This window comes from Astatotilapia calliptera, chromosome 12 (assembly GCF_964374335.1).
Source record: "Astatotilapia calliptera chromosome 12, fAstCal68.1, whole genome shotgun sequence".
Taxonomy (NCBI): domain Eukaryota; kingdom Metazoa; phylum Chordata; class Actinopteri; order Cichliformes; family Cichlidae; genus Astatotilapia; species Astatotilapia calliptera.
In genome coordinates, this window is record NC_137433.1 from 34,798,323 (window position 1) to 34,824,321 (window position 25,999).

Sequence of the window (25,999 nt, forward strand, 5' to 3'; positions counted from 1 at the left end):
CCGTAAGTTTTGACCGCGGACAGGAAGAGGGTGCAGGCAACATATCATAATACACCCACGGGGAGAGTTAAAATAGAAGACAACTACCAAAAGATAATTATTTGTGATTTTTTACTTATTAATTTTTTCGAGTGCAAATACTCAAATGTTAAACCCGAAAATCAACTCAAATTCACACCGTTTGTGTCGATTGGATCTGACGCGGCTTTTATTTTGAAAGGCCAAATGGCAGATTAGTGCGCAAACTCGGAGTTTCTTTTCGACAATTTAGCACAATTTAAAATGTCTTTTAAATATTCTTGAAAATAAAACATTAAACATACACTAAGAACAGTTAAAATATGTTTTTATATTGGAGCTGAGAAGTTTCTGGCCAACTTCTAATTTGTTTTTGCTTCACCCCTTAGAGCTGGAAAAACAAATATAATAAAATTCAGATATTGTTTTGGATGCTTGTGTGGTGGCAATCTAATCCTGTTTACAGTGTGTTTATACAAAACTTTGTCCTTTATTTCAAGTCACTGAAATTTGCAGAAAAATTAAGCAGAAAGGTAAAACAAGCAAACAAAAAACTGCACACATCCTTATCACAGTCTTTGCTTTTGCGAAAATGTGTAAAAGGATGCATATGGTCAACAATACACAGGTAGACTGAGTAGGCCAAGTAGACTCAGGAGGGTCCCAAATTTTGCACAAAAGTAACCTCTCACATTATACCAGCAGCAGCTTAAATTGTTGAAACAAGTATGTATGCATAGAGGATGGAGCCATGCATATATGTTATTTATGCCAAATGCTGAATCTGTAATTTGAATATTGAAGCAGAAATGAATACTCAGCCTCAGTTTATGGTTTTTACCTGACAGGAATGACACCGGGTATGGTCATCTGTACATTCAGAGATCCTCTTCTGCTTACCTTGGTCATAATGAGTGGTTATTTGAGTTACTAGTCTCAACCATTGTATTAAGGCTGATGATAGAAGGTGATTTGAACAACAACCCCAGGTGTATGTGGCTCAAATTCACCAGATACACAACAGGCATGGGGCTGATTACCAACAATGATGAGAGAGCGCCAATTGACAAATAACATAGTAGTGGATTCCTGAAGGTCCAAGAGAACAGACCCACCCCCCAAATATAAATCAGTGGTCAGGATGTGGAGATTAAATTTGTCTCTGTCCACCTCTCAGAGTACCTGACCTGGACCACTCACATCTTTACTGTCACTGGCAAGGCTCAACAATGTGTATACATCCCGAGGAAGGTTGGGCTACCTCAGAACCTAATTTCTGCCAGGATCCAGCTACATGCAATCAGTGGCATCTTTAAGACCTGGCACCAACAACAACACTTAAAGTGACTTAAATTTCCTACTTGTTAATGTTACCGTTAAGTGGCAGTCAAAAACATCTTAAGGGGTCTTTATGATAAGATTGAAACATTTATCACCTGGAACTTAGATGTTTCATCAAAAAATGTTACGAGTGTAGGTAATAATTCTGTGTCATACCAGAGTCATAGAGGAGAAACTAGGGAAATAACCATGACTTTATTCTGTTCAGGTGAAATTCACAATGAATTTGTAAAGAATACACAGACACAATAGAAACATCTTTATTGATCACAAACTAAATAAAAAAAAAACAACAACAACATGATTATTATTCTTTTCCAGTAGAGTGATCAACAAAAACAATATGTTTAAGAAAAGGTGATATTTAATTAACATAACTCACTACTTCACAATGTGACTTACGTGACTATTATCATAACCTCAAGGGTGTATAAGTCATATAATGTGTGTTTAAAACATTTTTCAAGTGTATCCCAAAAGAAAAATGATTATAAAACTTTAAAGAAAAAACACATTTTTACAGTTCACAGCTAAAAAAACCCCCCAAAAGAACAATGCCATCACATAAATCTTCCCTGATGGTGTAAATTAGTGTAAACAGCTTACTCACTTCTACCAAAATGTTACACTTTTGTTCTGTCTTTTGCTAGAGTCCTTAAAAAGAGTCAGAACAATAGGAAATATTCTTATCCAGCAACGGAAAAAAAATGTAAATGACCCGGAAGAAGTCACTGCACGTGTCTGCCTGCTCAATTTAGAAGCTCTGTTTAAACAAACAGAGGGAAAAACAGTAGCTTATATGTATTTTTGGCATTTCATTTTATAGGGAAGGCAACACTGGAGTCCATTACTACAACCCTCAGTGTTTTCCAACTTCATGCTAAACTGCTGTCCTGAGGAAAACTTGCCAAAATTGTCTTTACTGATCAGAACTGCAAGAAAGAGTACACCTGGGGGCAGTATAGAGTCAGCCCCCCTTTAGCCTGAATCTGGTCCCCTCTGTAGACTGTCAGTATCACAAAACTGAAAGGACTGCACTTAATTGCCTTATCAGATTATCTTACATTAAAGGATTCTGGACAGATTTCACATGAAAACAGCTCAAATTTGGCAGAACCTTACTGATGCATTACAGTTCAATGGCATCATGAACAACAGACAAATCAATGCCTCGTACACAAATACTGAAAATCATAACCTTCACGAAGGATTACTTCTTTCAGCAGTTTCTGTAATATCCAAAGGTGATAAAGTGTTAATAATAACAACAACAAAGAATACCCACACAGTGCCCCAGGTAGAGCAGTGAGTTCAGAAATGAGCAGTTTTGTCTTTTAGTCTTTACATGTGGCATCTTCAGGGACCTGACATCCCTCTGAAAGTTGCTTCGATTTGCTCCAGTGTCTTGCCCTTGGTTTCTGGGACGAAGACCATGGTGAAGATGACATTCAGGATGCACATAGAAGCAAATAGCCAGAAAGTTCCTGCACTGGTTAGAAGATTCTGCAAGGCAAATAGGTATCGGGGGGGGGGGGAGCAAGAGAGAGCGAGCGAGAGAGAGAGAGGGGGGAAAGGCCACAGAGAACTATGTCAAAAACACTCAAAATATCCCGACTGCAGCGCAAATTCAATTCAAATTTTCATCCCTGCATCAAAATATGTTTTCACAGCTTCACAAATTGTCACTCATATGGATTTAACTGTTATTTTTCCATCCTCAGTATGTTGGAGAGGCTTCTCCAGGTAGCAGAGGTGGCCTTCAGCAATGAGACAGACAGCTACACAATCCAACATCCAAAGCCAATTTAGAATGACCAATTAATGTAACATGCAGTTTTTTGACCTCCAGGAGGAAGTTATACAAAGATATCGCTGTACAGTAATCTAGATGTTGGTGTAGAGTAAACTTTGTTTTTTAAATTCACAAATACAGATGGTTAAAAAAAATAAACAAAACTATAATCCTGTACAAAAAAATGAAACCCATTATCCTTTGAGCTGAGAATATCCAATCTAAAAGTGACAGGGCTTTGAGACAATACAGCGAACCTAAGCAGGCTATGGAGTGACTACTGACTACTTAAGCTGCTGTTATGGTTGGCATGTTGGTCACTGCTCAGTCTAAATGTGACATCAGACCCATAACTATTCATAAGGGTGCTTGTGGCACACTGGACGTGGTGAAGTCTTCTCGTAAACAACATGTTTTGCAACTCAGCGGAAAAAAATTTATACTAGAACAAGTCCAAAGAGGAAACAAAATAATTATGGTGGTTTGAAAGTTTTCTCCACAAAATCTCATCTTTTTTTGCTCCAGCTGTTACAGCTTTTCGCCTTTGTACCCTGGTTATCTCAATGTGCCTGTACTGACCCATCACTGAAACAGCAATAGACATTAAGCTTTTCAAACACTCATTTTTCCAGCCTGACTAAGTCAGGAGTCATGCAGCATTTGTGAGAGCAACAATGGTGAGCATAAATGGCCAGTTAAGTCTGTTATGACTGATGGCAAATTAGGGCCGTTACAACAACTATGTGTATACTGGACTAAATGCTTCCCTTAATATGCTCGTTAAGTAGGAATGCACTTCTCTGCAGCTCGTCTGGTGTTGGCAGGGAAGCTTTCTGGGAATAAACTATGTTTGATGGGGGCGAGTCATCAACATTTTGCCATAAGTCAGTGATGATGTGTTTCCAATGTGTTCTGCTATCTCATCACAACCATAATAACAAACAATAATGATTACTGTGTGACATCATTTTGACTTTCTGGTGAGTTACGTTATGCTAACTGTTCCAACAGGATCTTATTCCACATCCATTGAACCATTTGTGGTAAACATGCGGCCTATGTGCCAGAACCAGCCCAGCAAAGGGCTCTACTTTGTCCCTCGGATGGTGCTGCAAAGTGCAAAATTTGCAGTGAAGTCTTTTTATGGCATCTTAAGTAAACATGCTGTATGCTCATGTGTTCACTAAAAAAAGGATCCCAGATGTAAGATAAAATTTCACTTCTGTTTAATTAAATTTCACTTCTGTTTACAATCCTGGTTGAAATGTGGTTTTATAGATCTTTAACAGATTTGGTATTCTGTTCAACACTCACCATCATATCCTGGAAATTTTTGGTGACGACGAATGCTATGCTCCAGTTGGTGAGGACGCAGACAGCGCTGGCAACCCCCCTCACTTTCACTGGGAAGATCTCTGACATGACGAGCCACGGGATCGGACCCCAGCCGAGAGCAAAACCTGAACAGGACAGCAACAGTTATTAAAGTGGCATGGTCTGTTGGGGGAATACACCCACAAGTTTAACAAAAAAAAATCCCCATCAGCAGCACTAATTTGTTTGGGTTTTGGAGTATTAAATGTAGGGCTGTTCGATATAACGATATAACGTCTAATGTTTCATTTTACGCTATCGCTTGTTTCGTGGTGTCGCAAAATAAACTGTTTACGGAAATAGTTTTTCATCGTTTTGATGGTCACTCCAGGATTTCTTAAAGTTCTCTCTTTCTCTTATATATAAAATAACCACACTACTGACGGACAAGCGACTGTTTGTTTGCGTTGTCGTTAGCAACAACGACGGTAAAACCATCGTGTGGCTCCGCCTTCCGCTTGTTTATTTTCCACGTAAACCTTTCACAAAAAAAGCTGAAGATCCTGTTGAGATTTTTCAAAATAAACTGAATCAGGTGAAATTGTATGTGGAGTGTTTACGGATGAGAAACTAAAAAGAGCCGATGGGTGCTTAAAAACATAAACCTTAGGACAGGCTTTTACCCTCAGCATGCCGTGTAATAAATACTCACAAAATTGTGAAAATTGCGGCCGTTTCAACTTATGTAACACTCGACTCCAGGTACAGCACTCCCAGCTGAAAACACTTCATGCAAGTTGCCCGAGATTCACAGAATTTACAGAAAATGTAAAACTTTTGTGATAAATATCGTCGTTTGGGACGATAAATATAGGATATATTAGGATATAGGATATGAGATTTTGGTCATATCGCACAGCCCTAATTAAATGTTTTGCAGATGACTGACAAATTTATCTTTGAATTTGTGATGGAATAGCCAAAGCCATTAAATATCCAAAGTTATTTGTATTAAGTATAAGGTAAGGAAAAGGTGTGAGGACTAAATCATTTTTGCATCTTGAAGTGGAGCTGATTGACCCATTTTTATATGCTGGAAAACTGACCTGTGATGAACACCGCTATGCTGGCCAGAGCCATCCAGGCCAGGTCACCATGGGGTTCTGGAAGTAAGGACATCAGGTAGAAGTAAACTCCAAATGCTGTGGTGCTGATGGCCATGGCAACACCTGTGTTATGAAATTACAATCAAGGAGGTGTCACAGAGAGATCTCAGGAATTATGGTTAATAATTACATTTAAAGATTCTGGCTACCTGAGATAATGAGAAGGACTTTCCTTCCAGCTTTGTCCATGATAAGCGCTGCTACTCCAGTAAAGACGACCTGAATGAGACCCACGATCACTGACGCCAGGTCACTTTGCTGCAGAATAACGAGAAAGACAGGTCTATAATGAATTTATGTTTTCACTGAAAACTTGTAAATTGATAATTTTGCTGTTGAATTCAATTTTCACCTCCAAGGGGAGAGCTTTCTATTAGTGTGTTCACTGAAATGTTTCGCATTTTGTTACACTAACTTGTGACTTTTGTTTTTAGCCCTACTCCTATTTCCCAAAAAAGCCTTTTTGGGAAAAGTGCAACGCGACAAATCCATTTTTGATAAAAAGGTGCCAGCACTGTCCTGTGAAGTCTTGCTCTTCTGCTCCTTCATCTGCTTTGTTTAGTGAGTGATAGAAAGAGCAGTAGCGCCTGTGAATGAGCTACCTTAAAATGTGCCTGTTCAAATATATTCTCAGCATAGAACATGATGGCGTTGATCCCGCTCATCTGCTGGAAGATCATCAGCATGATGCCAATCACCAGAGGCTTGTAGACACCAGGATCCTTCAGGTCAGACAGCTGGAATTTAGAGCCCTAGGAGGAAAACAGAATAACGTTGTCAATCATCAAGCCAAACTGCCAACATTTTCCCACAGTGGTTGAATTACAATTGAGGAGGGCAAAGGCACTGTGGCCAGAAATTCTTGTCTTATATCACCTGCTCATCACATGCTTCCTCAATGCGGGCGCACTCCCATTCGACAGGAGCGTCTGGTCCACGTAAGAAGCGCAGTGACTCCACAGCCTCCCTTCGCTTGCCCTGTGACAGCAGGAAGCGGGGCGTTTCAGGCATGAAGGACATAAAGACCATCAGCAGCGTCGGTGGGATGGAGCAGCAGATCGCCAACCAACGCCAGTCCATAAAGAGACCTGCAGGACAGGTTCACACACACTCAGGATGAGCCATTTCTACAGCTATTCCTCATCTTTTGTTTAAAGAGATGTGGAAAAGAAGTTTTAGAAGCCATTCATTTTAATTTTACAATAACAGGAACAAGGATATTTATTATATTTCAAAATCGGCATCTAAAGTGTTATATGTGCTCAGAGAAGGTTGTTAATTTTGGCCAAACAGGTAATCACTAAATCACTGAATGAGTTAAAAAATGTCTAACAGAGACATTTCCCCCTTTACCAAAAAAACCCAAAACAAAACAAAAAAAAAGCCTCAATAGAAATAAGCAACATTTCTTGTACATATGAAAGACAATTTGATTCATATGGCCTTTTAACAAATTCCATGATGTGATCCATCGCATCAAACCATGCAGCTGTTTTGAAACAACTTTGTCTTAACAGTGAGAACCATTTGAACTGACACTTTTAGTTTTTACTGAAGCCTCAAGGTTAGCATTTATACTGCCCCCATATCTAAGTGTTTAACACCAAACATTACAAGTGAGGGGCGGATTTAAGTGAGAAAGGCAATGCATGCTCACTGGGCAGCAACGTGTCAATATTAAGGTGAGCCTGTCCTAATGTGTACTCTTATGATCCTTCTGTATGCTAATGAGACAATAATTTATTCAATGAACATCATGTTATATTGAGGAAGACTTGAGGAGGCTAGTGACTGATACAATAAACTAATTAGGAACCTGTTTACTGAGGTTATAAATCAAATGAGCAATAAGCTATCTTTGCAACTGAGTAGTGAGCCCCTGCTGGCCATTAAAAGCATTAAAGGTTTAGCTTTATTTTTCAAACCTGGAGACTAGACCAGAGGTGGGCAACTCCAGGCCTCGAGGGCCGGTGTCCTGCAGGTTTTAGATGTGTCCTTGATCCAACACAGCTGATTCAAATGGCTAAATTACCTCCTCAACATGTCTTATAATTCTCCAGAGGCCTGGTAATGAACTAATCATTTGATGTGTGTGTGTTGACCCAGGGCGATATCTAAAACCTGCAGGACACTGGCCCTCGAGGCCTGGAGTTGCCCACCCCTGCTATAGACCAATGTAAAATGTCGCAGTTCCAACACGTGCTTTTTACTTCAGGTTTTTCCTGCATTCTTATACAATTGCCTTATTCCTTAGCATTTTCCTGTTTCTCAAACTTTATTCATAAGTTCTATTTGTCAAATGTTACCCAAGTTACCAGATTGTCTATGATACACAGTTAACATAATACTGTGTGTGTGTGTATACACACGTTTAGACGTCTTTGTAAGGACAGAAAATTGGGATGCTACTATACCTGTGGGGACCAACAGTCACTTATGGGGACAAAATGACCGTCCCCACCAGTCTGAAGGCATTTTTGAGGCTCATAATGTGGTTTTAGGGTCAGGGTCAGGGTTACAGTTAGGTTGTGGTTAGGTTTAGACTGAGGGTTAGGGTTAGGTATTCATTTTTCATGGTTAGGGTTATGGTAAGCAGCTAGGAAAAGCATTATGTCAATGACATGTCTCAATGTCTTCACACTTGAAAACAAGTGTGTGCGTGTGAGTGTGTGTGCCTCTCTTTCGATGTTTTCAGTACTTTAGTGAATACAGTTCTCGATTAAGCCAGTCTGCCAAGAATGAGAACAGAGCACCTTTTGCACAGGAACCATTTGTTCAGAGCGTTGAATAAAAAGAGGTTTGGGCTTGTCTTTTTTTGATTAGTTATAAAACTCAAGCGCACACTCTAAATTGATACGCAGAAAACTGAGTTTCAGTTTTTTTTTTTTTATTTGAGTAATTTTAGCTTTGGGGGGCACACAGAGGGATTATGGTCACGTCAAAATTCAGTCACAAGGCTCACACAGAGAATGAGGTTCTAAACCAGTTTACTGATCAACTGATTCATAAATAAATTATTCTATTTTTAACCTCATGATGTTATTCCGCAAGTTATCACTGCAAACTCTGATAGACCTTTGATACAATTCAAAAACCATATCTACCCACAACCAAACAGCTGTTTGACTGCAGTGTGACACAGTTGCTGTGTTTGCACAGCAACTAACCTCCAGAGCACCACGAGACAAATCCACCTCTCAAAACATACCAGCTTTTATTAGGAAATCATGCACAGCACACAGCTAACAAGATTAGCCAGAAGCAGCCATTTTCACACAGGTCAAGCAGTGAGGCTGTTGTCTAAGAGGCAGCAGAGGAATCGGATCATATATGACGATGATCATGTGAATGCCACATTTGTTACATCATCTTTCAATGATTTGTAGGTTGTAAAACGTTGTTGTTATCTGACACTTTTTCTTGTATCTGACACTGCAGTTCTTGTAGCCATGTAGACTTTGCAAAGGGAGTTTTAAAGATGCCATAAAAACTTTAAACATCAGTTTCATACCTCCAAGATAAGCTCCCATGATGCCTATCACCACCATGAGCTGCACACAGGAGCCTAAAGTCCCACGGACCTTTTCATGTGCCATCTCAGAAATATACACCTGTTTGAGGGGAGACAAGGGAGAACATCAAAAATTCAAACCTTTAGTATACAGAACTGTTCTCTTAATGGTTTATAAAGCAAACACATATAATTTTGTTTATATAAAGTTAAGAGCACATTTATGATTCACATTTGAGAAGCCAAAGCCAACAAATGTTTGGCGTTTGAATGGACTGATCCACACTAACATCATTTATGTTATTGAAGCAAAGGTGGTCTTATTCTGTTCATTTCTAGCTCCATATTTTTATTCTACAATGGCTTTGCATGATTCACTGTTCAAAACAATCCTTATTTATCTCACTGAGTGTAGGTGCCGCCCATCAGGTCATTCGGTGTCTGGCTTTCACACCATTTAAGGCCATGTGTCAGATTATACTCTCTAATTTTTAATCAGTGTTCAAGTGATACTGTGCAGCTACTTCTTAATCCCACAAAATGAAAGCATACCTTGTTTTTTCTGCCTGACATTTCAATTTACTGTCTAACAACCAAGTTTTTTGGAGATGGATTTTTTTCTTCTGGAATCAAACTGTCTAATCTTCACATCAACAGATGCCGGGTCAAATATTAAAGAGGCCTTTAATCTGCTTTTAAATGACATACCGGGACAACCAGCGAGGTGATGCCGCTGGCGAGGCCTGTCAGAATTCTGCCAACGTAAAACATCCACACGTTCTGCGCCGCGATGATGATGGTGAAGCCGGAGACAAATGGCAGCGCGCATAACATCAGACTGACCTTCCTGCCAATCTTCTCCACCATCCAGCCACCAATCAGCCCGCCCAACGCTGCTCCCACCGTCACTATGGACTGAAACACAGAACAGATCGTCAGCAATAAACGTTAATGAATTATTTGAACTTTATGTTGCATTTGATCAATTTTATTATTTTAAAAGAATAATTAAACAGGGTTTAACTATTTCTGTTGAGTTAACATCTGGACTATATTTTCTATTTTGCATTAGTGCCTATTTTGAAAAAGGCCAAAGCTCCGGCGCTTGCAGTATATAGACCAACTTTACACCAGTATGCCATGTAACACATGACCATATGTTTAAGTGAAATACTTTCAACGTATTTTAAAACAGACAGCTTGGCTTTAAAGGGTGCATATACTCTTTATACCCAACATTAAAAGGGCAAAAATTACACAGATCCTCTCATTACAGTGGACGGGACTTGAAATGAGTGCATCAGTGGGAAACCTCAGGTTAAGTGTTTTGGAGACAAAGTTCAAGAGGCAACGCTACGATAATTTGGGCATTTGCAGAGGAGGGATAGTAGATAAACTGAGCAAATGATGTTGAGGATTAGGCTCCCAGGCAGGAGAAAAATAAGGAAGATTCATGAACATAGTAAAGGAGAACATGCAGACGGTTGATGTGACAGAAGAGGATGTGATAGGGTGAGATGGAGGCAGATGAACTACTGTGGCAACCCATAAAGGAAGCAGTGAAAAGAAGAAGAAGATTACAGTATACTGGAGGCAAACCTTAGGTACTGCCATTCATGAAGATGTTACCTTTAACACGTATACACACAAAGCTGACTGCAGGTTGGGGAAACCTGCAGTCAGCTGAGACTGAAGGAGTGATGAAAAGATTCTCCCATTGAAATTGCTACGTCCGGATGAAAAGAATCAACCTTTTGGGGTCTCTATGGCTAGTTTCCCCATTTATCAGCTACTATACAGAAGGTGACTTCTTTTATAGCTACTCAACGGTGTGATTGTCCTAAGGCTTAGCGTTAGAGTTGTGACTGTTATGGATGCCAGCTTCTATTATTTTAAACAATTAGACTAAACAATGCAGCCTCTCGTCCAAGTGTGGTCACTTCTGGCTCAAACCCCCCCCCCAAAAAAAAACAAAACAAAACACAAACATGGAGGCGGCCAAAATGTTACCACTGGGTTACCAAGAAGGGAACCTACAAACCACTAGGCACATGGCTTCAGTGTTGTGGCTGATCAGTATATTAAGTTGTTCCTTCAGTGACTCTTCCACCGTTTTATGTCATAAACTGTTATGACCATGATTATTGAAGCTCTTAAAATGTGCTAAAATGATTAATTTTAAACATACAGTGAACACATTTTAATTTCATCCGGCTCTTTCTTGTGTGTCTTTTTTACAGGATGTGTTGGATGAAATGAGATGTCACACAAATCTGCTGTTAAAATTGCCTGGCTGTCATCATACCCCAAACCAGGAAGCCTGGTTATTGTCCAGTCTCAGCCGAGAGTCCTCAATCTTGGTGAGTTCGGGGATGGCGGGAGAGCTGTATCCCAGCACGAACCCGAAGCTCATGGGACCCAGAACAGAGGCAAGTGTCGCAAGGTACAACTTTCGATTCTTCACTTTGCTGTGGAGAGAAAGAGGAACACAGATGAGTGTAGGAGGTAAAGGTCAGGTCTCACATATGATAGAAAGAAGCTCAGCCTCATTAATATGCTTCAGGGACAAAAGAGAGAATAATTTCTGCTTCTTCTTTTAAGCCTATAATATCATGGCATGGGTGACATGCATCATTTCTAACGGCTGTTCAGTCAGGAACACTGTAATCAAGAGAATACTGATTTGTATTTAAACTGGGAGAGCACCAGCAACAATAGGAATCCAGTACAGAATAGAGCAAGTATTACAAAAACTAGCAGATATGACTGTGATTAACTCGGACTAAGAATGAAAAAGCAGAGCTAGGATCACGGTGCTGCACAGTACTTTGCAGCTTTAGACTGAATGCAGGAAGAATAAAGCAGCTTTAATAGGACATGAGATTGTCTGTAAGCTCCAGTGAGTTTAAAGGGAGCATTGGGTGTACTAAATGATAATTGTTTCAGGGTTTGTAACATTATTTTGCAGATTTACATTAATATATAAAAAATGTAATTACATTAATGTTATTAAAACTTAAGAATATAAAAATAAAAGCTTTTTTGCCCCCACCCCCCACTTTACAGCTACAACACCAGTATGTGGTGTACCACATGACCATATGTTCAAGTCACCCTTGGACTGTTGGAAACGAAAGCTGGTTTTGCAATCATCACTATAATTCAAACTAAAGGTGTTGAGGTCAGGCCAGTCAAGTTCTTCCACACCAAACTTGCTCATCCATGTCTTCATGGACCTTTCTTTGAGCCATGGTGGGCAGTACTGTTGGGACAGGAAGGGGCCCTCCTACAACTGTTACTGCAGTGTAGATCAGTATAAGCTTTCTGAAGCAGGAAACTCTGCATCAAATCACATGCTAAAATCTAGTTCTCAGAATGCTGATGTACTCGCTTTACTTCATTGTAGTGACGTTTTTCCAAAAGATATTCAGTCACTCTCTCTGCTGATGATGTATGCGAGTCTAAAATCCCTATATTTGTTCATAGCAACATGGTTTACATCATTTTCATCCTCATCAAACTTCTCCGTGCAGGACAGAAATGTGTCACTGTAGGATAAAGGCGATCACTCAGAAGAATATTGTATTGTATTGAAAAACCCATCCATGACAGCATACCACATCCCCCCAATGCAGAGGTGAAGGGCCCAGTGTTTTCCTTTAATTTGTCACTCATCTGTGTAATTCTTCTAGTAGCCATTGACTTTGGTCTAGGTCAACATAAAACAGTTGTTATCAAGCAAACTCCAGATTCTCCTCTGTGGCCCTTTCAGGTTCCAAATAAGCAAGCAAAAAGAAGCTAAGCAAAGATCAACTGCTTGTTCAGTATGCCATAATCTTTAAATTTAGTACACACACACACACACACACACACACACACACACACACACACACACACACACACACACACACACACACACACACACACACACACACACACACACACACACAAATAAATTATGCTACACCGTTAAAACTAAACAAAGCAATAATATCCGTAATTAAACTGGTTTCCCTAAAACAGCAAGGGGAGAGTAAAAACTACAAGTCGGAAACATAATCTGCATGGTCTAGATAACTCTGTATATTTAGATGATACGTAAACCCTCTGAAATGATCTGCTGTGGTAGAGCTACACTGACCTCAGATAAGCATCTTGTTCAGACATGAGTCCTGTTGGATCTCCACCCTCGGCATCCAGCAGCCTTCTCCTCTCATCTTGGATGTCCATACCGACAGCAGTAGTAGCAATCTTTCCTGGTTTTTACCTCTGTTCACCTTTGACAATGATCACATGTCAGAAAGTAATTTAAAAATCCCCGAACAAAAGCTAGAAAAGCAGTCGAAGAAAGCGAAAAACCACCAGGACGGAATCAGAAAAAAGAAGAAGTTAGACCATCTGAGATATCCGTGAAGAAAATATCGGACAATTCAGCTGGAAAAAACAATGTGACCATTACCGAGAACATTTGCTTCTCACCGGCGGTTAACTTGCTTTGTCAACATTGAAGTCAGCTGATCGTCCTGTGTTCCTCTTATTTCCTGTTTCCCTGCGTGTAAGTAGTTTCACAGTAAAACTCCTAGTATGAGGTCTATCGCCCAAAACAGACTGCAGTCTCCTATCTTTATTAAAGCAAAGATAGAGTAACAGACACCTTTACTCTAAAAATTAAACTCACTTTAATTTTTAACGTTTTACGAAGACGGGCAGATATTCTGGTTAATCGCGGTCATTCCTTCAGAATTAGTTAAAGCTCATTCCTTTAAGCTAGCAGATACGTAGCGTTACACAGTTCATTAATTTTTGCATGTGTTTTAATTTTACTTTATAGCTACAGCTTATTAAAAGACGTTAATGTTATTTATTTTGCATTTTAACATGGCGAAAAAACAGGAAGGAAGCGATCTCTCGCTTACGATTTGTTTCCAAAATAAGAGCTTCTAGGAGTGTTGAAGTTGGTTTCCATGGCGACCCTCGGATTTTCAACATTAGGCAACAACTTTATACAAGCAAAGCAAAAAATAAAGGTCGTAAAAGTGACTGCGTAAGTGTAAAACAGCTCGAAACAGCAATTTCAGTGACGCAATGGACACATCTGAGGAGACAGATGACCAAACGGTAAAAAGTGACTGAAAAGCAACAGTGAAAATGTAGACAGGCCCAGCCTGTTGGTTGTGTATAAAATATGTTTGTTTCATTTATGATGCCTGAGCTAGTTAACTAGCACAAACCCAGGTTAAATAACGTTACGGCTACTGAGTGAACATTGAAAGTGACGCAAAGTGTTTTTAGGTTGGAGTAAGACTTGTAATTTAAAAATTTTAAATGCATAACAGCACACAATAAATGTTTTCCACTACCTTAATAATAGCCTCACTAATAAACTGTTATGTGATGTTGTCGAGATAAAACAGTGTGCCACCTCAGAAAAAGTGAACTGAAATCTTTTGATTGTCCACCTCCAGGATGCAGAGCAGAGTTTTTTCCCCACTGCTGTATCAGAAGAGGAGCTGGTTGAGGCCAAAAGAAAAAACAGCCTAAAACGGCTGTTTGGCTCCAGTAAAATATTTCTTCACACAGAAAAATCCTGTCAAAGACCAGACCTGCAGGGCAGCCTCATCATTCAGAGCAAGGCCGCTGAGCAGTGAGAATCAACAGTGACTGATACCTATGTGTCTTGAATACGTACAGCAGTACATTTAAAATGGTGTTATACTTCTTATTATAGTCATTATTTATGTTATATTGGGCCTTTGTGCTTCATCTAAGTTCATCCTCTGTGTGGAATAAGTTGTTTTAGCTCCCTTCCACTTCCTTTAAAACCAAATTGTGTCTGATTACCTTCCACTTATATATAGACAGTTTATTGAATTTTAAGTATTTTCATTGTTAAGTAATATTTGTTTTTGTTTTTGTTATTGCAGTTATATAAATGGGGAAGAGGCAATGGGGAAGTCTCAGTATGAGAGGGCTGTCATCTGCTTCTCCAAAGCCATCACTCTGCAGCCACAACAGGTCACCTTCCACAGTGGTCACACAAGATGTTGCTGATTTTCCTGTAAAATAGATCAGATGAGGCTTTTTTTTTAACATAACCGTTAGTTATGCTTTCTGGATATTATGTATGCATCTCTTTTCTGGCCTGCGTCTTATCCTCTCTATATTGATATATCCTGTGATATTACATGTTCTAGGTTCAGCTATATGTGAGCCAGGCAGAGGCCTACCTACAGCTGTGTGACTTCCAGTCAGCAGCAGCCTGTTACAAACAGGCCTGGCTCTTGGAGCCTGGAGCCTTCAAGGATCGTTTGGCCTTCATTTACTATCTGCAGGTAGAAGTATTCGCAGGGTCCAATGATGAAGACTTGTCATGTCGTTTCTTATTTTCTGTCATGAATATACTGCTACAATGCTGGATACAAGGTCTGAACACTCAGTTTCAGAAAGTTTTTTTTCTATTTGAGGATTTTTATTCGGGTCATCTCAGGACACGACTCTAGCTGTGAGCACCTCTTAAGTAAAAAATAATTGAAAAGAAAAAAACATGTTATTTTCTGTTTGATTTAAAGTTGTTGACATGAAAAATATTGCATATTGTTTGACAGTGTTTCTCTCAAATATACGTTCATTATATCATATATCTCCTTGGAATCTAAGTTTATTCTACATAGAACTGAGCTTATACTTAGTTCTAGTGGCTGAGTCAAACTCAGCCACAGGCCTGGCAGATCAGCTGATCTTAGTGCCAAACTACACACCCAAGTTGCAAATCTCATATAGCATGCACTAATTTACCTACTGCTGCCAATGTATGCCTCCTTGCAACCCACCTACCATCCAGGTTCTCTGTTTCCTTCTGTTTATGAAATAATCAAGGTTATATTTGTTGTCATTAATGCCTGTTCTGTTCTATGAGAAGGGTTTTTGTAGCGGTTTTCCTTGCCTTTAGCCTCCATGGAAAGGCGGGGATGTATACTGCTGCAGAGCAGAGCAACCAAACATTAATTACTACAGTTGAAATAAGAATCCTATCTTAATTTAAGTGGGCATTAGAGAACTATCCTAACATAGATCCCTCTGCCTCTTGTTGTCCCAGGGTCAGTGTTTGTTCGACCAAGGTTTTTTTGTAGATGCACTGGAGGCTTTCAGCAAAGCTGCTGAGGTGAAACCGGGTTGCAGAGCTCACAAGGTCAGAAGGTCAGGAGCCTGAGCCATAACATCTAGACTGAAGTACAATATATGTTTAGTGTCTAAGTTACCTTATAGTTCCCTTATAATTGATTTGAGCATTTGTTATTCGTGTACAGAAGGTAAAAGATTAATAACAAGTCCCCAAGAGTTCAAATGTGAAATTAACAAACATACATATACTTTGCATCCCAGCTTGGCCTGTCTGACAGCTTTAGGTCGCCACACTGACTGTCTGAAGCTGGTAAATGACTGGATGGCATCAGAAGGTCCCACCTCCGACCTATACATCCTCAGAGCCCGACTGCACAAAGAGCTTAACAAGGTCACATCTCTTACACCTCTCTGTATAACCTATGTAAAAATCGCAACATTTTGCGTTTTGCATTCATGTTCACGATATTTTAATACCAAGATTCTTTGACTGATCTCTGTGTAATGGCCCAATGTACTAACTATAGCTACAGAGCAGGACAGAACATGCAGCATTACAAAACATAGGCTGTAAAAAACAGTTGAAATTGGGAACTGAGGCTTCCACAAACTGATTTTGGCAAGAATAAATCAGCAATAAGAGAACAAAGTGCTGAGGTTGTGGATCCATGGATGCCTCTCATGTAAGATCTTGTCTGTCATCACATTGTAACCACAAAGATATCATGTGGTCTCAGTTAGTGTTCAGCCAAGCGGAAAAAAGTCATATGAAATGTTTGTGTAAATGCTAAGTGATGTTGTAGATTAGTGTCTACAAACAGTATACACTAATGTTGCTATCATAATGACTGCTGCAATAAAACAGCCAGATTTGGCCAGATTTGCAGTTGCTGCTATTTCCTATTTGCTCAATCTTTAAGTGTTTAAGTTTCATATCAGATATAACCTGCAAACTTTCTTGAAATGAAATGTGCTTTAATTCTCAAAAATTTCCTTTAGTCTGTTTTTTTTTTTTACTTCTGAAGATCTCATCAGTTCAAAGTTCTAAGTATACTTTGTCTACTGTTTAACATTTATGATTAAACCAGCAGAAACTTTCTTCTTCTATCCAGACATCAGTTTGTTATCATGACGTGCAGTTGGCGTTGGCGTTGAACCCGACCTGTCCGGTGGCTGGAGCTCTGCAACTCCAGCTGCGGGAAGCGAGTGAACAGGCGAGACAAAGGGCTGTGGACAAAGCTTTGTGTGGAGAGTTGCCTGAAGCCCTTTGCATGATTAATATCGCTCTAGCCAACAGCCCAGAGGACGGAGGCCTCTACCTGTTCAGGTGTTTCCAGCCAATGTGTAGACCTTAACAAAATCTGTTTTGGGACTGTTACACAGCGGAATGTTGACTTGCTGACATGTATTTAATTCAGCTGAATGCTATTCCCTTGCATTTGCAGAGGGACTCTGTATAGACGGATGAAGAACTTCATACCAGCCATTGAGGATATAATCCAGGCTGTGGAGCTGAGTGGAGAAGAGGAGAAGGAGGGACAGCAGGAAATCAGGAGTCAGAAGGTGGAGGTCAGAGATGATAAGGCTGAGAGTTGCTCTGTGCAGGAGGAGGCGCAGTTTCAGCTGGCTCTCATCTACAATGATTTTGCCGTTCAGTGCTTTTGCAAAGGTCTCTACGCAGAGGCGACTCTGCTTCTCAACAAAGCCATTGAGGAAGAGAAGGGCCAGGCAGGCCTGTACGTGAACCGAGGAGGTGAGGCTGTGACACCTGACCTGTCTGTGTGTGAGTCCTCTGCTCTTTTCACCCATGCAATGAAACCCCAAATGTTCTTAGATCGAGCACCCCCCAAAATACTGAACATCTTCTTTGACTCACCTCAACCTTTAATCAGATCTCTGATGGAAATGTAAAACTTAGATAAATTATTTCCTGCTTTTTGTTTTCTTTTTCTGTTGATTTCCTTGTTCCTTGTTGTTGTTGATTCACATCAACAACTTTTCTTTGACTGTCTGATAGACACCAGTTTTTTAACATATACACATAACTGCAATCTCATAGCATGATTTTAATAATTAATATTCATTACCTACTGAAATGCTCATGTTTGTGCTCTCTTTTTTTAAATGCATTATATATTTATTATATACATCCCATGTACAGTTCTTATGAAAGGGGAAACTCTGTTATTTCTGCTGTGATACTGTCCATTTTACATAGGAGTTTATGGCAGTTATCTCACTCTTGGAGTCAGCCTCAAGTGGCCATTGGAGGAACTGCAGCTTTTGGCCCTTCAGCATTGGCTTTGGCACTCAGCCCCAGAGATTGCTGCTTGCTCTAAACATTATTGATTTGAGTTGAATGTAAGAAAACTAATGTCGAATGTTGTGTGCAAAGTATGTTTGATGTCCCCTTCCGAGTGATTGCCTGGACAACAACTTTGCATGATCTCAAAACCTGTTATGACATTTTTGAGAATTAATGTGTGGAAATTTCTACTTTCTGTGCAAGCGCACATTCATATTCAGCACTTTGGAAGTTTGAGTAATGCGACAGCCAGAACGTGAGGCTTTAAAGCCAAAAGTACACCTTAAACTTGACGAGCTTTTGTCATGGATCATCAGCACTGTGAATCAGGGTATTTAGTCAAAGAGGATCTTACACTGAGTGTCCTTCTAAGTGTTTGAGTTGAAGCATGTGACTTCCTGCACAGTAAAAGAGGCAAAACATCTAATGTGACAGGGGAAACTTGACAAACCAGATTTTTAGGCAGCAAGACTGAAGAGCTGCTCCAACTGAAGATCATGCACTGTTTTTAGAGTTTCACCACTCTACACTCTCCATCAGGAATGGATGGGGATAAAACACAATTTAATAGCCATGTATTTGGATAGCCCCTGTATCTCACATCTTACTATGTAACACGAGGGGGATTGGAAATGAATGGTTCAGCGACAGTAGTGCGTTGAGTCTGTTGGCAATACATATGCAGCTTCAGACTGCAGAGAGCATCTGCTGTCAGATGCGGGCTGTATAAAAAATATGTTGTACAACCGGTCTGTGGGCCAGTTATGCTTACGCTGTTGTTGGTCCATTAACCAGTGTCAGAGAAGAACAGACATATCACATGCAAAAAGGTGATGTGAAATGTTAAAAACAGTGATGTTTTTTCTTTTTTTTGTTGTTTCATACTTTTCCCATTCCTGGTGATCTCCACTGAGACTCCTCTCCCTATTCTGGCCCACTGTCAGCTAATCAGCGTTTGATTGATGCACACTGTCATTCATGTCAAGCAACATGCAGTTGGGATTTTGGAGGACTGCATGGGAGCACGTTTGCAGTTGTTCAAAACCCCTCTCCGTCTCTCTGTAGGCTTTCTAAAGGGAAATCCCTCCATAAGCTAACACAACCACGGGAGCATAAGTTACGCATGAATCCTTCTTGGATTTCAGTTCATTCCCAAGCCCTTTGCTAAACATCATCCCACTCCCACTACCCTGTCTTTCATTTTCCCTCTCATTGGTATATCCAGGGGCATTTGCAGGATTTTTGTTAAATGGGGTGGCACAGAGAGGAGGGGGAATGAGGCTGAGGCGAGCAGCACTGGAAAATGAAGCCAGTTCAATAATGCCAGGCGCTGGAGTTGGGGACTTTGTTGATATGTTTTGGCCACACGTGTTCCCTCAGAGAGAATCATCACTGAAAAACAACACAAAAATAGTTTCCTGTCATCATATGATGAAACATTTTGATCCTGCTGGACCAGACTGAATGGTTTGAAGATGATGTGAATCATTTGCTTGGCCTCTACAATTACCCAGCTGAGTGCCTGTGGGGAGATTGTGGACCAACATGTGAGACCCAACTCTCTCAGCATCAATCAAACACCAAATATGGGAATATCTGTAGGAAGAGTGGCGTTCATCGTGTTAGGGTTTTGTTTTTCACCTGTCTTTACATCATCAAAGCAGCTATTATGAAAATTAAAACCAGAGTTAATGTGTGTAAAGTTAATGAAATATTGACACTAAATGCTTAACTGAGGAACCATTTTGATGCTTATATGTGTATGTCAGACTGTTTCTTTAAGCAGAGTTATTGGCACTATGCTCTGGCTGACTACCGGCAGGCTGAGGAGATGATGCAGCCAAAAGACCCTGCTGTCCGCCTCCGCCTCGCTGTCATTTACAACACGCTGGGATCTTTGTGTTTCCAGGATGGGTCAGAACCACACGGAGAACATCCCATTAACACCCACACAGAGAAACTTATAAAGTCAAGTTATCAAATGTCACTTAGCTGATATACTGTTGAATGTGTGTGTCTGGATCTGCAGGCGTTTCCAGGAGGCAGTCGATATGTTTTCTCTGGCCATCCAGCACAACCCCGCCTCTAGCCATTACTACGAAAGCAGATCGAAGGCTTTTCGAAAGCTGCTGAACCTGAGCGGGGCCAGGCAGGACTTCATCTGCATGCTGATTCTGGACCCCACCCACGAGGAGGTCTCAAATTCTTTAATCTTTTGTGGTTTTCAGTAAAGCCACATTTCATTTCAAAAGATTTCATTCAATAAGATTAACACAATGTCTGACAGAGCCCTTAGATAAGGAGAAGACATGACACTCAAATAACCCTGAATGGAAGTTGTTTTAATGTGAACAGTCATCCCAGCCCAACACTAAAGGAGCCAATTAACAGCTAAAATAAGGAAGTTAATGGCTGGTCATCTGTTAATTTCTAATCAATTAACAAGAAACTTTAAAACCTCTTGTGGGATAAACATTTACTGAAAACAATTTCAAAAGTTTTATCAGTAAAACTTTACTGATGCATTTCATTTTAATATTTTAAAATCTTGTGTTAATTGTGTGTGTCTGTTTGTGTAGGTGGCTGCTATGCTTATGAGTCTGTTCCCTGGCTGCAGGGTCTCTGATGTATTGTCCAGCCCAAAAGGACAAGCGATCAGAGCTCAGCTGATGGAAACCATGCAGAGCTGTAGCTCCTCCTCTGATCCACAAAGGTCAGAAACATGGAGGTTAATTTGAAGGCTGGATGATACCTGACATTGAGGTAGCTGACAAAGTCAGTCTTTCGTTGTCTTGTGTTGAATTTTGTTCTTAGACTGAGTGAGAAGCTCTGCAACATGACTCTCACTAATGAGAGCACAGCGAGCCAATCAAAAGAGCCAAGTAAAGAAGGCAAGGAGCTGGAGCTGTGTGTGAACAAAGAGGAGATGCAGACAACTGTGAGGAGCCTCCTCCAGGTACCGAGCAGGACTTCATTTATTTTAGAAGTTCAGTTCTTTAAAAATTCTACTCAGATAATTTAAGTAATTTTCAGCTACAAATCAGTTTTGATCTTTTTTGCAGTGACTTCACAGCTGTTCTGTGTTATTGTGCAGCAGGTCAGCCGTTCATTCCTGACACTGCATCGCTAAACCACACTGGGACGTGTCTCACTACACACCACCTACCATCCATCAGTGCGTCTGTAAACATGAGAGGATGCAGTGCTGCAGAGTTGGCCTGTTTGGGTTCCACATCTGAGAAATGACAGCAGGAATACAGAGAGTGGAACAACCATCATCAGCTGTAACTCTGTGTTTTCCTGTTATTTAGAATTACACAGGAGTTTGATGATCGAGAGAATCATTTTTAACAGTGCCCGATGAAAACGTGCTTCCAGATACATCGGCTGTAGATTGATATCAGAGTTTAAAATCCCAGTTTCACTGATAGCTAGTGCATATTTTTGTATTTGTACTTTTTCTTTTAGTCGTTCCTTCTGCTTTATCAAAATCTATGAGACACAGCAAAGGTAAATGTCATGTCAGTCAACAAGGCTGATATCAAACAACGTATCAGTTCATCCCTGCACAAAATTGTGTATAACTGTGTTCCTTATAATCAAGAAAAGTACAACAATTCATGTGCCTTAAGGAAAAAGTATTTCTGTTCATCTAGATGTAGCGTTTATTAGTAGGAGAAACATTTCATCACTCATTGAAATGACTTCTTTGGTCTCAGAGACGACATTCTTTTTGTTGGTCAGCAGGGGTCAGTGTTTATCTCACTGCAAATACTGCATTCAGATGAACAGGATCACTTTTCTAGGATTTTTTTTACCTGGATACATCACAACAAACCCTTCATATGAAGATGCTGAATAAAAATTAGAAAACTGCAGTTTCATGCCTGTTGAGAAGAACATAAAGGATACTAGGCATGTTTATTTTTTGTGAATAAAACCTTTACATGAACCTAAAGTTTAATACATATAGCTGCTGCTACAAATACAACTATGATTTCTAAATTATAGATGCTGTTTCTACACAGGTCTTCTATACAGTATTTACGGTTTGGAGATAGGCTCTAAAGATTAATGTTGCACAGCTTAGTATCTGACCAGAAATGTAACGTGGTTTCCCCCTTTTAATTTTACATGGACTGGTACTTAACATTGTTATACTCTAATTGTGCACTCAGTGTGGTTCATACAGCATTTTGTTGTATGCCTTTATGGAGTTTGTATCTATCAAGCCCACAGTTACACTCTAATGGATGCATTTAGGTCTAAATTAGGTTTCAGTATCTTGCTCAAGGGCACTAAGACAAATTTACTGGAGAAGCCAGGGATCTTTATAAAATAATTAGTAGATGACCTGTTCTACTTCCAAGTGAGTGGCAAAAATGATTTTGCAAAACGTGATGTTACTGTAAAATTGGTCCCAGACCTTTTGATAATTAAATGTCACAGTCAAGTTATTAATGTTCAACAAACAGAAATTTTGAAATTTTCTCATATTTAGTGCAAAAGTTATTGGGTTATGACCAAAAATGGGGTTAGTTTTGGGAGGCCACAAAGTCAAACTGCAAGATCAGCTGAAGTGAATTCTAGCCCAGAGTGAGTGATTGGTCTGCTTATAGCTGAAAGTACAGCTGTCATATAGTCAGATATGGGTGTGCTGTTTAAACTTAGTCTGCCTACAGCTGTGCTGTTTCTCTCTTAATAAATGTCACTTGTGTTGTCACTGGTATGTGCTCTGTTCTGTGCTTAACTGGAGTGCATACGGGCAAAAATAAATTCTTACAGATAAAAAGGAGGACCTGACTGAAATGTGTTTGTTTAGGTCAAAGTGGCCTCCGACATTAATTTTTGACTACTAAAATCTAATCAGTTCATTCGTAAGTCCAGGAAGATTTTTGTGAGAAAGACAAGAAACTAGTTTAAAGCCCTTCTTCAATATTATGTTCACGAGACAGACAATGGAAAACATATTGCTAATGATTTATAGTCTTAAATTGCATCATACAACAACAGTTACTTAAACTCTAAATCAAAGGTAACAACATGTATCTAAAGCACAGTGGTATTGTCCTTTAATGATCATGTACTGTAGCAGGTAGGTGCAATAGGTGGCAGCAGAGGCATAATATCCTAGTATGGCATTTTCACATGATGTTGGACTGGTAATATCTTCTTTTATATTTGGCATTACACAAAATGTAGGCTTCTGTTTCTCTAAATCCAGCAACAGTTCTGCATTTATAAATGTAATTTGTTTAACTAATTCAGATGTGATTTACGATGATATTGGTTGCCTGACATACAGTGTGATCGCTTAATGCGACAACAAACAGGTGCTTTGGTGAAAGGGTAGTGCTGGTGAGCGTCTCCTCGACTGGTGAGTGAACCCACGCTGAACTGCGCCACTGTTCACAGTCAGGAGTTTAGTTCCACATGTCACTGCCAAACCACAGATTTGCACAGAATCATGTGACTTAACATGAATAGTAAACTAGTTTCAGTTCCTCTTATTTCTCATTCTGATTGAGCATTAATAACTTGATTTATTGGCCATATACAGTAAAACCACCTGCTCTTTGAAGTCACGCTGTCTGAAACCTGATCCTTTCTAATCCAAAGACCAAACATGTGCCACAGCACATCTAATATGGTATTATTTCCTCACAAAAATCCCTTTGGGAGCCATATGTGTTGACTGACAGCTATCTGAGGACATGGAGTGGTCTGTGCTGGTTCAGAAAGCTATTCTAAAAAGCAGAACAATAATACTGATGTCTTAGATAATGGGGGTGACGTTGCTAATTTTTTGTCTTACATGACATGTGATTATGTACACGACTAGTTGTCGAGGCTGTCCAGTAATTTGAAAGTAGTTGTGGGAATTATGTACCTGCTGCTTTTCGTCACCTTTCTGCTTCCTTGGTGAAGGGAACCCCTTCTCAGGTGATAGAACATGTGGATGAGCTTTCATATCTTGAGTCTGAATGTGAGGGCACAAATCAAAATTTGCCTCCACAGCACACATATGCCTACCAGTTCTCTTTTCCTATACCTCTGGTGTACCTGAGGTCTCTTAGGTGGAACATCAGTGTCCATGTATTCAAGAAGCAACACTGTGGCATTCACTGGCTCTCACTTATATGTAATTAATTAATTAATTAGAAATTTATGAGAATGCATCAGTTTGTAAGAAGTCATAGTTACACACTAGTCAAATACTTTTTTTTACAGTACTATTTGTTACATCTTGATGGTTAATTTTCCATTTAGCCTAACCACGCCATACTTCAACAGAAGGATTAGATCTGATTGTATCACAGGTGATCGGCAGTGGAGATCTGTTGTGGCTGCAGCTCTGTTGTTGTCTCTACGAGGCAGCTGACCTCGCGGCATTAACAGCAGCTGTGGCAACAGCTGACGCAGAGAAAGGACCTGTGGCACAAAAGCTGCTGTCACACCACAGAAAGTACAGCATAGCTAAAATCACAAACATACCACACATACCAGAGTCTGTCACAGTCGCTTCACGCCGTCCACTCTGGTGTTTAATTGGATCTAATAAAAACTAATAATGCTTATTATTTTCGTCAGCATTTTTAATTCTGGGAAAAGTTGTGCTTTCTGGCCTAAAAGTGCTAATTTCCATTTGTCATTACATTCCAACTGACGTTAAAATTCCACTCTGCCGTGGAGTGTGGTCACGCTAATGTCAATCAAGGCTTACAGTGATGATTGTGATCATGATCGTGAGCTGGCGGACTGAGGTTCAGACGATGTGAGTGTGTATGATCCACATCACCCGAGAGTCTGTAAAAAGCTCAGATTTACTTGCATTCTGTAAATGTTAGGCCTTGTAAAGATTAAAATTCAGGTGGTAACTTAATGTATAGAGTTTGTTAGCTGGATCAGGGATTGTGAATAGTGTAAAGCATTCACAAGTGTAGTCATACAGTCTTGAATGTGTGTGGGCTCTCTGCAGAGCAGTGTGGCACAGACAGTGGTTGTAAAGGAGCCGAGAAGTGCTTCACGCTTGTGCAATAAAAGGCTCAAGTTACTCTCCGCTCAGGGCCGGGACGTGCAGCCAGCCAGGAGGTGCCGGTGGCCCAGCCAGCCAGGTTTCTGAGTCCAGACAAAAACACCTTTCTCTGGGCACAGGAGCTGGCGGCTTGGCCCCAGCTCAAAACATTCCCTGGTGGAGGGGAGGTACATTCTCTGTTTTGTCTAAGATACGCTGAGCACGTTTGTAGTCTTTGGGTAGTATTTGGGGCAGGTGACGTGCTTGGACGCATGGCTCCTTGTACTCCTGAAGTGAAAGCAGAATGGGATATGTGGGACTGGAATTAGATTAGTGCTGCTAGGCTGAAGAGATCCTTGAAGTATGTGCCATTCAGGGCCTTTGTCAATGATTTGCTTCTGTAAAGTACATATCA

General features: G+C 40.1%; 2 protein-coding genes across 10 annotated transcripts; one reads left to right on the top strand and one right to left on the bottom strand.

Moving 5' to 3' along the window:
- Positions 1-1,535: 1,535 nt before the first annotated feature.
- On the bottom strand, positions 1,536-13,737 carry slc2a8 (solute carrier family 2 member 8). Of its 2 annotated transcripts, none has more exons than XM_026186552.2 (11): positions 13,622-13,737; positions 13,284-13,419; positions 11,448-11,610; positions 9,851-10,057; positions 9,143-9,242; positions 6,508-6,719; positions 6,234-6,383; positions 5,781-5,889; positions 5,572-5,694; positions 4,466-4,611; positions 1,536-2,862 (listed from the first exon to the last, which is right to left on the bottom strand). In XM_026186552.2, the coding sequence occupies exons 2-11, from the start codon at positions 13,370-13,372 to the stop codon at positions 2,716-2,718; spliced, it is 1,446 nt and encodes a 481-aa protein (XP_026042337.2). In that variant the 5' UTR covers positions 13,373-13,419; positions 13,622-13,737; the 3' UTR covers positions 1,536-2,715. The 2 variants fall into 2 exon arrangements, with proteins under 2 accessions (XP_026042337.2, XP_026042336.2); XM_026186551.2 differs by having other exon boundaries at positions 13,602-13,729.
- Positions 13,738-13,873: 136 nt separating this feature from the next.
- Positions 13,874-25,147, top strand: LOC113033138 (tetratricopeptide repeat protein 16). 8 transcript variants are annotated; one of them, XM_026186548.2, is made up of 14 exons: positions 13,874-14,260; positions 14,608-14,786; positions 15,067-15,157; positions 15,337-15,474; positions 16,239-16,339; positions 16,526-16,655; positions 17,377-17,591; positions 17,710-17,833; positions 17,921-18,047; positions 20,339-20,483; positions 20,599-20,764; positions 21,149-21,282; positions 21,384-21,525; positions 21,664-25,147. In XM_026186548.2, exons 1-14 carry the CDS (start codon positions 14,228-14,230, stop codon positions 21,697-21,699), a joined length of 1,761 nt encoding a protein of 586 aa, XP_026042333.2. In that variant the 5' UTR covers positions 13,874-14,227; the 3' UTR covers positions 21,700-25,147. The 8 variants fall into 8 exon arrangements, with proteins under 8 accessions (XP_026042333.2, XP_080165592.1, XP_026042334.2 ...); XM_080309466.1 differs by having other exon boundaries at positions 17,921-18,017; XM_026186549.2 differs by having other exon boundaries at positions 17,710-17,827.
- The last annotated feature ends 852 nt before the right edge of the window (positions 25,148-25,999 follow it).

Bases quoted from the DNA above. Each gene is read 5' to 3' on its own strand.
- LOC113033138 (XM_026186544.2), top strand. From the start codon at position 14,228: ATGGACACATCTGAGGAGACAGATGACCAAACG. The intron at 18,048-20,338 runs GTGAGTCCTCTG...TGTGTATGTCAG, and splicing joins GACACCTGACCTGTCTGTGT to ACTGTTTCTTTAAGCAGAGT. The intron at 20,765-21,148 runs GTCTCAAATTCT...CTGTTTGTGTAG, and splicing joins TGGACCCCACCCACGAGGAG to GTGGCTGCTATGCTTATGAG.
- slc2a8 (XM_026186552.2), bottom strand. From the start codon at position 13,372: ATGGACATCCAAGATGAGAGGAGAAGGCTGCTGGATGCCGAGGGTGGA. The intron at 9,243-9,850 runs GTATGTCATTTA...CCCCTCAAACAG, and splicing joins TCACCTCGCTGGTTGTCCCG to GTGTATATTTCTGAGATGGC. The intron at 6,720-9,142 runs GTATGAAACTGA...CCTGTCCTGCAG, and splicing joins CATGGGAGCTTATCTTGGAG to GTCTCTTTATGGACTGGCGT.